Source organism: Chanodichthys erythropterus, chromosome 18, assembly GCF_024489055.1.
Source record: "Chanodichthys erythropterus isolate Z2021 chromosome 18, ASM2448905v1, whole genome shotgun sequence".
Taxonomy (NCBI): Eukaryota; Metazoa; Chordata; class Actinopteri; order Cypriniformes; family Xenocyprididae; genus Chanodichthys; species Chanodichthys erythropterus.
The window spans coordinates 7,587,961-7,602,650 of record NC_090238.1 but is presented as its reverse complement, the minus strand read 5'-3'; the positions used below and the strand labels follow the sequence as shown (position 1 = coordinate 7,602,650).

The following is a 14,690-nucleotide window of genomic DNA, read 5'->3' as shown; positions in this document are numbered from 1 at the left end:
AAGAGTTCTTAAACATGTTAAACTATGACAAAAATTGTTTTGCAACTTATTTTAATATCGTGATAATACCGTATACCATGATAAAAGCTTCATCAATTAATCGCAACATGAAAATTTGATACCGTCACATGCCTAAACGCAACCAATCACAGATCGTTTTGTTCCGCGTCAGGCTCAGGGGCGTGAAAATGTAAAGTTGATGTCCCTACAATAACAGACCGCCGTTCATTTAATAATAAAATATTCATTCAAGAACATTGTGCAAGTTTACTGCAACAACGGAGCTGCAAACTTCACATACTTTTGAAAATCCAGTGTTTATTTGATCCTGGTAAGCACTCATTGTCACATTCTTCTTCTACGAGGGGGGATATATAGGGGACATATATGCAGTGCCTCACTGCATTTGTTTCCAGGCAGACTGTTAAAGAGAGATACACACATCTATCGGATATCCTGTAGAATTCAACCAACCAGATGATGACTTTGAAACTCCTGAAGTGTTTCCAGATAAGTGTGCCATATGCATCAAATGTTCAGCCAACAGTCTGTGGGCGTAACATCCATTTAAAAAAAAAAAAAAAAAAAAAATGGCTCTGGTCTCCTTCCCTGCTTACCGCAGTATTAAACTTTTTCTTTTTTAGGATTGCCTTAAAGTGGCTTTGGTCAATCACAATATCAGTAGTGAGTCGTGTTCTCTACAAACACGGAACAATAATTTAGAGGATTCACTCCCATATTTAAATGCGGTTGTCACTCCTGAAACTTTACAGTGTACTTGGCCTATGTGAATTTTTTTTCTTGCACTGTGAAGTGTCATTTTACAAAGATATGATGCTTTCATGCCTTGGGATTTCTCAAACAATGACTAACAAAGACAAAATTGTTTTCACTCTAATCAAATTGTTTGGGAGAGCCTCTTCATTTTTACTTCTATTATTTTTCACATGACTGTTTCATTATTTTGAAGCAAAGAGAAATGCAGTTTATAAAGGGGAGTTTTGTGTTGACAGGCTAGTTACTTTGAGTTCTATGTAAATTATGTTTGACAGCGCCCTCTTCTGTCTGATTTAACAATGTCCCTTTATTCATTTCAGTCTCAGTTGGTGTGGGTGAAGCTACTTTGAAACTCAGGATTAAAGTTACTCATAATTTAAAGTATTTACAGTCAAGCTAGCCTTTTACAAACTACTAACAAAAAGAAGCTAACTCTTTATTTAAAGGAGCTATTTCTTTACAAATCTACAAATATCAAATTATGTAATTATATAAATATTCCACAATATTATTGATTTGGCTGCACTGACACTATTTGATGAGAACTGAACAGCCGAAATGAACTGTTTCCATCATTGAATCATTTTCCTGTTTATCACTGTAAAGCTGCTTTGAAAGCACTTGGTGGAAAAACAAAGGTGACTTGACTAATTTGTCATTTATGGTACAAAAATGAGTACCTCAAATAGAAAGAAATTAGTGAACCGATTTATTTCATGAACTGCAGAAACAAACAGAAATGACTTCTGAATTCTACACGCAATGGGGTCCAAAAGTCTGACATCACATCAAAAATCTGGGATATATATATATATATATATATATATATATATATATATATATATATATATAAAATGTATTAAATGTAAAATGAAATAAATGTATATTAAATGTATTAAATGTAAAATGTAAAGAAAATATTTCAGATTCTGCACTTTTCCTACAGGGAAACAACACTGTAAAAAGTAATAAGTTGACTTTACTTAGAAAAGCTGTGGAAACTGATTGCCTCAAAATTTTCAAGCAAATTAGTTCATACTTTTTGACTTAATACTACTTACTACTACTTTGTAGAGTTAACTTGTATATTTGTAGAGGTTACTATAAAACTTGAGTAAAAGTAACTCAATTTCAAAAGTTCAGTCAACTTACAGATTTAAGTTGGGGTTTGTAAGCAGAACTCAAACAAAACAGTTATTTTAACATGACTGCTTGTTCATTTTACTAGAAGAATGTGTGGAAACTGATTGCCTTACATTTCTCAAGCAAGCTGTACTTAAAATTCTAAGTTGAGAATACAAAGAAAGACAACAGATTATGCACAACACTTGAATGTTTATTTGCTCTATAAAACAATATGAAAGACATTACTGAAGGTATGCTCGTCAACATGGCCCACTGACAACAATGTAGAAAAAAAAGTACATACTGCACTTACAATAAATAAAGTGCAATGTTTCTTTGTCTTTTACATGTTTACAAAGTGGTCAAAAGCAAATCTTGCAAACACTTAACATTCTGTTAAGTACAGGTACAGAGTTTAGTACAGAACAAATTTTCTAATACAGTTCTCTTCTAATAAAACTATTCTAAAACAGTTTTTTGGAAAAACAAGTATCTGTAAAACACTAGCACTGAACAATTTGATTTTCTTAAAAGGCATATCTATTCAAACTCAACTCAGTAATAGTTAACCATGAAAAAACATTACTGCATTAGGCGATTTTTTAGTGATTGGATTTTAGGTTTCAGTGACTTGTGGCAAAGGGACAAAATCACTCTCTGTAGAATATCAAATGTGCTCTTCAGTGCTGCTGGATGCTCTAAGTTTAGAGTATAAATTAGCCCAAAGAGCAGACACATTGCTTGTGGAACATTTTCAATGTTATCCACAACCACTGTACCTTCCAAAAAGATTGCCGTTGTTGTGGCATCAAGATGCAAGGAGTAGGTCACTGTCATGATACCGATTGCAGTGTCGAACATGTCTTCATTGCCATCACAGTCCTAAAAACAGGAATAGCATATATCAAAAAATTAGGTCAATGTAAGCCACAAAACGTCTTTTAAAAGCACATACTTGCATTTAAATGTAAAACTAAATTAACAACACTGTATTATGTCTAAATGTAAAGGCCTTTTAAAACAGGACACATCAGTGGATGCATGGAGGAATGACATTCAAACCACTGCAAGAAAAGAAATTAAATCAAACTGAAGGCCAGCAATAAAAACATATAGAAAAAACCTATTCTAAATCTGATAATTTGTTATTTGAAAAGGTATCAAAAAACATCAATGATTGAATTTTAAAATCAATTAAATATCAGATATTTTATTCTATCTAACTTCCTTTCTGTCATTTACATATTTTTTCTTGCCTCCTTACTGACTTCATCTGTTGTGTCTTTCCTTTATTCTTCCTACCCATCTAAATTTCCAATCTCCCATCTATTGTCTCTTACAATTGTTTCTCTTTCATCTCTGTCTTATTTTCTTATGAGTTCTTAATTTATCTTTATTTATTTTATCTATACCATTCTTTGTTTCAGTGTCCTGACTGTATTCCCCCTTAATAACTCTTGCCAGATCTCATCACATCACAGAAAAAAATTACTTACAAAGCATGTCTTGTAAAAATCGGTGGGGTCTTCTCCGAGGAGGAGTGGTAGGCCATGAAGAACGACTGTTCGTCTCGCATTGACGTTGGATTTCTGCAAAGTTATGAACATTAATATTTATTAGCACTCATGACACAAACAAAACACAGATCAGACAACAACAGCAAAAGCAACAATTGTTTTTACTATAGAAAATGAATAGTGATGTGTCTGAGGAACTTGCATCATTGTCAATCTGGTGCAGAAGCTCAAGTTTGGAGCCAATGTCTCCTCCTTTAGCCCTGAAGATCGATGAAACGTTGAGTGAATCGGTCCAGTTCTGTAAGAATTCGGTTTGCAGGTTTTTGCCAGATATACGATTAAATTCTGCCAGAATCTAAAAAAAATAAATAAATAAATAGGACAAACTGATATTAAGCCATCACTTCTCACTGAAATGTGCAACAGTGCAAGAATGAATTAAAGGGATAGTTCACCCAAAAATGAAAATTAGCCCATGATTTACTCACCCTCAAGTCATCCTAGGTGTATATGACAATCTTCTTTCAAACGAGTTCAATTAGAGTTATATCAAAAGTCCAGGCTAATCCAAGCATTATTATAATAGTAATAGCTGCTCTGGTTTTGAAGTCCATAAAAAAATGCATCTGTCCGTCAAATAACGTGCTCAACGCGGCTCTGGGGTGTTAATAAAGGCCTTCTGAAGCGAATCAATGCGTTTGTGTAAGAAAAATATCCATATTTAAAATTGTTCCAGTTCCAGCCGATCGCCTTCTGTGGAAAAGAGTTGAAAGTTCCTTTTCGAAATTCAAGATGCGTACGTTATGACGAGCGCGCACCTGGTCGCGTTTGTCTTTCGATAGGCAGAGACACTTTCAACACTTTTCCCTTAATTGAATACGGAGAGCGGTTGGCCAAAGCTTTACTTGATAAAGTTTTAAATATGTATATTTTTCTTACACAAACGCATCGATTCGCTTCAGAAGGCCTTTATTAACACACCAGAGCCGCGAGGAGCACGTTATTTGACGGACAGATGCATTTTTATAGACTTCAAAAACAGAGCAACTATTACTGCCATTTATAGTGATTGAATTAGCCTGTACTTCTTTAATATAACTTTAATATAACTCAGATTGTATTCGTATGAAAGAAGAATGTCATATACACCTAGCTAATAAGCCACTGATCTCAAACGGTCTCATTCGACACAAAACTATCCTGCATCAGTGTGCCTTTTTGTCTTTTACTCTTTGCACACAATGAGCAAATTAAAATCGATTTAATTTTTTTTAACGTTGGTTTATAAATAGGCCATAATCATAAGCATACCTAGTTGTGCCGCCACATCCAGATCACGAGGCAAGCTGAAGTTTCTTCTTCGTCGACGTCGTCGTCTTCAAAATCCAGTGTTCCGCAACATTGTGCATGCGCATGCGTGGGCGCGGCTGCGTTGCCTGTACAGCACACTCAACATTCTTAAGTACTATGTACTAAATTTACTTAGTTTAACTATTGCATCCACCGAAAAGTTCACATTACACAGCCTAATCAAGTTAAATCAACAAATTTTCCAAATTTAGTTAATTTTACAAGTTTTTCTTAAGTAGATTCAGCAATTACTTTTTACAGTGAATCAGTTAAATGAAGTAAAATAATATAATAATATATACTTTTATAATCAGAGTATAAAAGAATATCTGGTACAAAAAGAATGAGTAAAATTAAATTAAACGCACACTATAATGATAAAAAAAGTATAATAATTACAATTAATAAATTTTCACTAGTGCTCCCAGATTTGTGGACCCCATTGAGAGAAAACAGTTTCCAAATTATATATCACTGAAAAACTGCTCTTCTCTCCACCAGGTACGTCGGATCTCAGTCCGTTCTCGGCAGACCCGCGGCAGTTTGAACGTCAGTTTCCTGGTCTGTCCACGCTCACAGAAAGCCGTTTCCCCAGTCCCAGAATGCACTATCCTGCGACGTTCACCTACACCCCCACTCCGGTCACCTCCGGCATGTCTCTGGGCATGTCCACCACCACCCACTACCACACCTACCTGCCTCCGCCGTACCCCGGCTCCACCCAGAACCAAAGCGGGCCCTTTCAGACCAGCAGCACGCCCTATCTCTACTACGGCGCCTCATCCGGGTCGTACCAGTTCTCAATGGTGCCGGGTGGAGATCGATCCCCTTCCAGGATGCTGCCGCCTTGCACTAGCGCGTCCACCGGCAGCACCCTCATCAACCCCAACCTGCCCAATCAGACGGACGGAGGCGAGGCGGACGGCAGCCACAGCAGCTCGCCCACTGTGCTCAACTCCAGCGGCAGGATGGACGAGTCCGTTTGGCGACCCTATTGAGACGGTCTGGTTGAACGAGACCTCAACGCAGCACTGTTAGCCTTAAAGACAGAGTGCGAGAGATAGTTGCATGTAAGCATGATCGGATTTGAAGCACAAACTCATTGGTACTCATTGTTGAATGGTTGCAGTGTATTTTATGACTACACTGATGTTTTTTTTTTTTAATTCTTTAATACAGATGGCAATTTACGACATTAGTCTGATTCATCTGACATTCCACAACGGCTATCGGTGATATAACACATGCCAGTCACTGAATTTAAAGGAATAGTTCACTCAGAAATGAAAATATGCTGCCTCGTTCTAAACCCATACACTGCAAAAAACAATTTTTAGTTCAACTTTAAATAGTTGTACTATCTAAACATTCTTAAATAAACATACATTTACTTGAGAAGCGAAATTACTTAAGGTATTAAGTTTTGTTTCCTAAATATAACTTTTTTTTTTTCACAGTTTACCAATTTGCTGTACAATGTTCTAAAAAGACTTATAAAAACACCAAAACCAATAAAAAAAAAACTATTTAAAATAAATGTATTTGTATAAATACAAAAACAAAACAAACAACAACAGACAACAAAGGACATCACAAGTCATAGGCTAAAGTGAAGAGTTACGTTTTAAAATATGTAACGTTGGTGCTGTTCTAATATGGATCGGTAAACTGTTCCAAACTCTGGTTGGTAAACCTTAGAGTTTTCACAGGATAGTGTTCACACAACAAGTCAGAAAGGTAAGAGGGGGGCGAGGCCATTTAAACATAAAAAAAAGAAAAAGAAAAGCAGAAGCACTTTAAATCGATTCTAAAGCAGACTGGGAGCCAATGTAAGACATTAAAATAGGAGCGTTTGCAAACACTGGTTAAAAGTCTTGCAGATGCATTTTGGACCATTTGTAATCTAGATAATGAAGAATTGTTTATTACCAGATACAGGGAGTTACAATAGTCAATTCTAGAAGAAAGAAAAGCATGAATTGCAGTTTCAAAGTGCTTAAAAGAAAGAAAAGTCTTCACTTTAGCCAGCGCTCTTAGTTGGTAAAAACTTGATTTGACAACTTAATTTATTTGCCTCTCAAATTTAAGTGCACTATCAAATAATATGCCCAATTTTTTACCATTTTTTACATTTTTTTTTTTTGAAGAAGAAGATAAAACACCAGAATTTAAATGAGAAATGTTTGGGATTTCAGAAAAGCCAAACACAGTGATCTATGTTTTACTCTCATTTAGATTTATAAAATTTAACAACATCCAGGCTTTGACATCGGAAAGACAGGCACAGAGGGAGTCTAAGTCATTTGTGTGCTTCAGGGGCAAATAAAGTTTAGTATTGTCTGCATAGCAATGACAATACAAGCCATGTTTTACAAAAATAGAGCCTAAATGAAGCATATACAGAGAAAACAATAAAGGGGCCAAAATAGAGCTTTGGGGGACCCCACAAGTCAAGGGAACCACACCCGAATAGCATCCTTTTATATTTGTTATTGTTTTAAGCATTAAGTCACATAATTTTATGTTTTGTTTTTGTTCTTTCAGGTAAATAAAACTTTATATTATCTTATGTCATTTTGCTTCTCAAGTAAATGTTTCTTGATTTAAGAAAGTTTAGATATTTTATTGAAAAATAAGATAAAATGCAAAAAAATGATGTAATTTTTGCAGTTTTTACTTCCTTTCTTTTGTGGAACACAAAATGACATATTTAGCGCAATGTTAACGCTGCACATTTAAATGCAATGAAAGCATATCGGGGTGGTAAAGCTCTAAAATGCTCTTGAATGTGGTTTTTGAAGTTTGACAGCTGATCATGTGGCTTTCAGCACCAAAAGAAGGCGGCTTGTGCGCTACATATTCTAATTATTCTGAAGACATTCAGTAACTTTGTGTAAAGAGCAGACCAATATTTAAGAGTAAAAGTTGCCAGAACATTCATTTTTGGACGAACTATCCCTTTACCTGTCTTAGAGTAAACTTTCATTGCAATAGGAATGCAGACACACTATTGGCTCAGAATATTTTTATACTAACTCGGTCTAATTTAGCATTTCTTAACACTGAAAGCAACTTTTTTATTTATGCGTGTTAGAAGTCAGCTATTTGAAACCTTACTGGCTAATTCCCTCTGATTATTTTAATTTATGTATGAAATGGTAGCAAACGGTACTGATTGCGAAGCAATATAAGCCATATAAACTTTAAATTATGCAATGTGTTTAGAGGGACAAAATCTAAGACGTTTGAATATTATTTTTTGGGACATCTATTAATAACTTAATGAAATATTTACTCGTTTTGTAATTTAAATGTTTTGTTATTATTATTGTTATTGTAAAGCAACCAAAAAGAAAATCCAATGGTACGCAAGCAATGAAGGAAGGATATTTCATTGTAAGACTATATCCACAATCAAATGCTTGTGGATTTTTCTCAGAATAATATCTCAGTCTGAAACGTTTCATTTTAATAACATGAAGTAAGCAAGCGTTAAGACATCCAGAAATGTTTTAGACTGAGTAAATCTGAGTGAGTAACATCCATTAAAAAAAAAAAAAAACAATCAATAAATGTACAAAGATATGTTACGAGAGGTGACGTGCTGCACTCTCCACTTGTTTTATTTTGGTATCCAATGTTTAGCAAGTTAATTTATTTTAGATGTAATTTTTATTTAATGTTTTTGGTGACTACAAGAACGACCAAACTCTTGCAGCAGTGGCCTAAATCTCTGCTTCTTTAGATACAGACATGATCAAATCTTGCGCATGCACTTGCAGAACGACCAGTTTCAATACAATCGTCAGCCTTCTCTTCTATAACTGGATGGTTAACTGCACTTTGTAGGTTAGTTAAACACTATGCAAACTGTACTACAACAATCACACTCAGAAATGTCTCTTTGCTGTGTGCTAATGTTCTTGAGGTACAATATAATCAAAGTACTTGGCATTTTAGACAACACATGAATAAAACAAAATCTCTGATAGAAGTACAGTGAAATGAACTGTTTAAGATGAGATGGGCTGCAAGCAAACGTTATACTGAAAATACAATCAAATTTAATTCCACAATGGAAATGCTTATCATCTCTATTTCTAGAATTTATTTATTGGTCAGCAAACCATAATGAGATGGGATGAAATTATCACTGACAAGAGAACCAATTTTGAAACAATTCTATTTGTAATTCTTTACATTTTGTAGTTGGCATCTTTGAAGATTAATGTACGTGTTTCTGGATTCAACAAGTGGTACTTGATTGAATGTTTGTCCATATGTAAGTTAATAGGCTGCTGGCAGCGCCCTTCTGAAACAAATCTCACTTGTCTGTTTTATTTCTGTTTTTGTGTAGAACAAAGCACTTCTTCTTTTAAAGGGATATACAACAAATGAAGCCTATGCCAGATATAAAGAAAAAATAAATATTTTACTCAAGAACTTATATTTTGCATGAAGTAAAATGAAGTCTTTTTTGCATAATGACACAATGAAACTTAAGAAAAACATTTTCTTTGACTAACTGTTTTCTGTTTTGGCACAATAAATTACATACATTAGCATCAATTCATCAGTTAAATCCAGTACAATGGTAATTAAAATATATATATGCATTTTTTTTTCATGTTACAGTAATGAATAATTATTAAAAGTAATGTCTCAATGCAAAACATTCTAAACATAAGCCAAACATGGTCCTAAACTTCATGCAAAATATGTCATCTTTTTTCCCTTTGATTTTTGTGACAAAATGTAACCTGAACATGTTCTTGGTCAGTTTTGAGAGATTCACCCAATTAAAATGATCTTAAAACAAGCCTGTAAGCTTTTTCACCCCAGCTATTTGTTCTGTACAGTATTAAACGCCATTTATTTGAGTTCAGTAACAAAAACATCACTTACACTGCTGTCCTTAACTGCCCTTTGATTTTGCCTTTTCTTTACCGTGGTGTCTTCTGGTATGAGGAGAGCGTTTATGTTTACAGAATGTTTACAAAAACTGCAAGCAGGTAACTGCAAATGTAAAGAACCTCTGCACTGTTAACTTTTTATGAATCCATGTTTAATTGCTTCAACATGCCTGATAACACAAGAACAACATTGGTCTGTCTTAATCAAACATGTCACAGGGCCAAAATATTTCTATGCTTTTGGGCTGTAGACTATGTTTTTCATTCACCCTTTTTTATGTAGTACCTTTGCAACTTCTGGGTCAACTAGCAGAGATTCCTTCCATAAAACTATTTCTATCTGTTCTATACGTTCAAACAAGCATTGAAAGTTCATTTACATATGTTTTTTGTCATTATCACAGACATTCAGAGAGTTTTGGGATTCTCCTTGGAATATCTATTTGCAAATTTCATTTATATTGCCAGTACGCAAGGTCAGTTTAAATATGAAGAAAACCAAATGCTTCTGCGACATATTTTGCGCTTTGTTATTTTCGTTTCTGGACCCTGGAAACACAATGCTATTGAAATATGCATCATTTTGATTCATCACAATGCTTTGTTTGTAAACAACTTCCTTGCACATACTGTACAGATGTTTCAGTTTCAGCAGTCCTGTTTGTGAAACTTTAACCTGTTTGTATGGGACAAACAATCCAGTAAAAATATTGTGAGATTTTTGAGCGTTTCTGATGATTGTATCATTTGTCTTTTGAGAATAAAAATGGCTTTTTGTTATAACTCATTGTTTACTTTTTCATTTCATTAGTTTGATAAATGGGTCAATGACATGGCATGCATAATTTTGTCCCCGAGTGTAATATTTCCTTTTGAAATAATTTGATAAATTTATGACATATCACTTTATTCTATAGTTTGAATTGATACATATTTTGTATTTTGTCATCTTAAACCCCCAAAATGTCAGGTGTTGCAACTATCCGAACAGATGAACAGACTAAGAAAACTATTTAAAAGTGTCTTAATAATAAAAAAATAAATACTGTGGCATGTTTTTTAGATTTGAAACCTTACATATAAACAAAGGTTATAGGTATTAGTAGTTTTAAAGCTGTTGAGATAATTGAAAAACTCATGTCGAGCAATTTGTATATTCTGAAATGTCAGGGTGGCAAAACTAAAAAACATGTATAGACAATAGTAAACATGATAATGCATCATCCAGAGGACCCCAAATGATCCTAGCAGCAGAGTAAAAAAGCCTTAAAGTTCTGCATAATTAGGGGCGTGGCCACTTGAGTGACAGGTGGATTGCCGTTGTTTGTCTGCTGTCTGTTAGCTCCACCCATTTCCCGCCTCTTTGCCCTTTTTCAGTTATCTGTGGGTGACGCGCTGCCAAGACGGTGACTGCCAGCTGACTCCGCCCACTTTGGGATTCAAAAATGCTCTTCAGAAGCCTACGGGTGATGCCACGGACACTACGCCCATTGTTTTATATAGTCTATAGCTGGTCCATGTCAGGTGGTACAATTACAGTATATACACACAACTTTTTGGTTGTACCGCCTGATATAAAAACAGTCAAACAATGAATTTAAACACTCTGAAATGTTATTTAACAACTGTTTAAACACATTGTTCATGACTCAAAAATATGCATGACATCAGTTTTGAAAAAAAAAAAATTTTGAAAACACATTTTTTGAAGCTTTATTTGTTAATGACCCAAACACAAATGTGCAGTTTTTTGTAGATTTTCTGAATTTGTCCTATTCTAGAGACAATATGCATGAAAGAGTTAATAATATAGGCCAAATATTATACAAGTGCATAAAAGTTATAAATGTAAATTTACTTTCCACCGCTTTCAATAATAAAATGTCTTGCCATCATGATTGACTTTATTAAAAACACCTCAAGAGCAGGTGCTTCCTAGAAAACTTGAACTTTTGTTGGAAGCACCAAGGGGAGCAAGAAAAACTTCTTTCACTGCTGTTTCACTGAGCTCCATTTAAAAACAACCTCAGGCACTGCTGGTTTGACAGTTCCCTGTATTATATGGCTGCAATGGAAAACCCCCTCGACCAACAAGAGCGAATCATTAAGGAAGTACTTCATTAAACGTCTGTATCTGAGTCATGTTACTAAAACATGTTCACAATCTGTTACATTTAAACATGTTGTTCAGCAGCCAGCAGTTTCATGGAACTAAATTACATTGAACTTAGCTGAACTCAACTCAACTGCATTGAATTGAAATGAACAGAAGATTAAAATTAAATTTAAGGGAACTAAACTTAGCTGTGGTAAACTGAACTGATCTTAACCAAACTGAGTGGAACTGAATTTAATTGAATTTAAAATGCAATCAAATTGAACTGAATATAGCTAAAATGAATTGAATATAAAAACAGACAAAATAAGCTACATTTCAAAATGTCATTTAAAGGTGCCCTAGAATCAAAAATTGAATTTACCTTGGCATAGTTTGTAACACTGTCACATAAAATGCATGTTTTACCACTCTATTTATTACAATGATTTTAGGTATAATAGAGTTTTAATTGGTTTACATGTGTTTTAGTCCATTTTATTCCTCTTATCTATTTAATGTGTGTATGTCTTTAAATGTGTATGGGTCTGCCTGTCATGTGACTGATCACATGACAGGAACAAGGAAGTAAGCCAGCATAAAGGAGGCAGCATGGCGAACAATCAGCCCCGCTCATTACAAACGTGATCACCCACAAGCTGGATTGAGGAGTTATTTCTTGGACTTACCTTTCCAGTGCTTCACATTAACTTCACATCAACTTCACTTGGATCAACACTTCTGTGGACTTTGTATATACACCGGTGGACACTTTCACATTGGGACTTTCAGCACGTTACTAGGACTCTTAAGGACTGTTTTATGGTATGGTGAAAATGGACTCCCTGCTTTTAAAAGGCCTAAGTTTTTCTAGTTTTATTGTGTTGTTTTAAGTTCCTTGTGATTATTGTAAATATACCTTATTTATTCATTTCTGTTTTCTGTATCGTCTTTTTAAACACTCATAGCTGCTCACACAGTATAATCTGACCCCAATATTAATCCATGTAAACTCGACCGATTGGGCCGATCGTTACATATGGTGGCCCGTACGGGGAACGTTTAAAGATTTTATACGCTGTGTTGAGAAGAGTGTTTTAAGATGACGACAAATCCAATTAATGCTGCTTCTTTTAATACATCTGCTGGTGGGTCATCGACTGTTTTAAGAGGAGAGATAAGAAATGGGCGAAACAGCTGGAACAAGCCAAGGATCCAGAAACCGCCATCTCCCCTCCCACTGTGACGACCAGCCCAGTGCCTCCCACGTCGACCCCTGGCTTTCCTCCGACCAACGATCCCACTGCCTCAACCAATTCACGGACAGTCAACAGAGCAACCAATGGAGAATTCGGTGCCACTGTTACAACTGGGCCAGACTTCGACACCGTCTTCTCCATCCTCCCCTTCTCCAGAGAGCAGCTCACCAGCTCACAGGGTGATGACGACACTCTCCAGAGACTTTCCATCTCTCCCTCCACACCACCAACCGACGGGATCGAAGTGCGGGACCACCAAGGCGTACTGTATCGTCGGATCCAGAAGGGGGATGACAACGTAAAGATCCAGCTCGTCGTCCCCAAGGCCCTGATCCAGCAGACGATACAGCACTTTCATCAAAAGACCCCAAAGAGACACCATGGGTGGCTCAAGACACTCCTGCGGATCCTGGAGGTCGCCTGGTGGCCCACGATCCGCAGCGACACCTGGAGATTCGTCGGCGACTGTAAGTCGTGTGGTGTGGAGACCAAGGAGTGTGCCGTCACCAACCCCAGCAGAAAACCACCTCATCATCCACCTCATCACCATTCATCATCAACATGCACCAAAGAGACCCACAAGCCAGATAGGAGGAAATGCCAGGGGGAGTGGCGTGCCAGGAAGGCTGGATGCTTCAGGACTTTGGGAGGAATGGCGTCACCGACCCAAGGACATCCAGGCTGGTATCTGATCCCACCTCTCTAGTGTCCCCATAGATTCCTCCGGCAGACCAGTGCCTCTGTGGGAGGGCCTAGTTTTACCTAATTTCTTACAAAGACATTTGAAGATACACATTCGAGAGGATACCCACTACATGGACAATGGTTGACGGTACCTTTTTAAGGACTAGTTTCTTTCCCAAGGTGACTTAAGCTAAGGGGGGGGACTATGTAACACTGTCACATAAAATGCATGTTTTACCACTCTATTTATTACAATGATTTTAGGTATAATAGAGTTTTAATTGGTTTACATGTGTTTTAGTCCATTTTATTCCTCTTATCTATTTAATGTGTGTATGTCTTTAAATGTGTATGGGTCTGCCTGTCATGTGACTGATCACATGACAGGAACAAGGAGGTAAGCCAGCATAAAGGAGGCAGCATGGCAAACAATCAGCCCCGCTCATTACAAACGTGATCACGCACAAGCTGGATTGAGGAGTTATTTCTTGGACTTACCTTTCCAGTGCTTCACATTAACTTCACTTTGTATATACACCGGTGGACACTTTCACATTGGGACTTTCAGCACGTTACTAGGACTCTTAAGGACTGTTTTATGGTATGGTGAAAATGGACTCCCTGCTTTTAAACGGCCTAAGTTTTTCTAATTTTATTGTGTTGTTTTAAGTTCCTTGTGATTAATGTAAATATACCTTATTTATTCATTTCTGTTGTCTGTATCGTCTTTTTAAACACTCATAGCTGCTCACACAGTATAATCTGACCCCAATATTAATCCATGTAAACTCGACCGATTGGGCCGATCGTTACAAGTTGAATAACAAGAGTTCAGTATATGGAAAAGACATACATTGAGTTTCAAACTCCATTGCTTCCTACTTCTTATGTAAATCTCATTTGTTTAAAAGACCTCCGAAAAACAGGCGAATCTCAACATAACACCGACTGTTACGTAATAGTCGGGATC

At 36.1% G+C, this 14,690-nt stretch overlaps 1 protein-coding gene and 1 long non-coding RNA gene across 4 annotated transcripts in view; one reads left to right on the top strand and one right to left on the bottom strand.

Annotated features, from left to right (window-relative positions):
* The window catches only part of runx2a (RUNX family transcription factor 2a), a 49,869-nt gene extending 38,703 nt beyond the window's left edge, over positions 1 to 11,166 (top strand). For 2 of the 3 annotated variants that reach the window (XM_067366766.1, XM_067366765.1), the window contains one exon: positions 5,271 to 10,444. In XM_067366766.1, the coding sequence (XP_067222867.1) occupies positions 5,271 to 5,767 (497 nt within the window). In that variant the 3' untranslated portion in view covers positions 5,768 to 10,444. Of the gene's footprint in view, positions 1 to 5,270; positions 10,445 to 11,059 lie in introns of those variants that run through there. The other variant, XR_010892495.1, reaches the window with a different exon arrangement.
* LOC137006195 (uncharacterized) lies at positions 2,113 to 4,814 on the bottom strand. The gene is made up of 4 exons (XR_010892496.1): positions 4,731 to 4,814; positions 3,622 to 3,774; positions 3,399 to 3,491; positions 2,113 to 2,784 (listed from the first exon to the last, which is right to left on the bottom strand). It is a non-coding gene; the product is annotated as an uncharacterized lncRNA (long non-coding RNA).
* Positions 11,167 to 14,690: the final 3,524 nt, after the last annotated feature.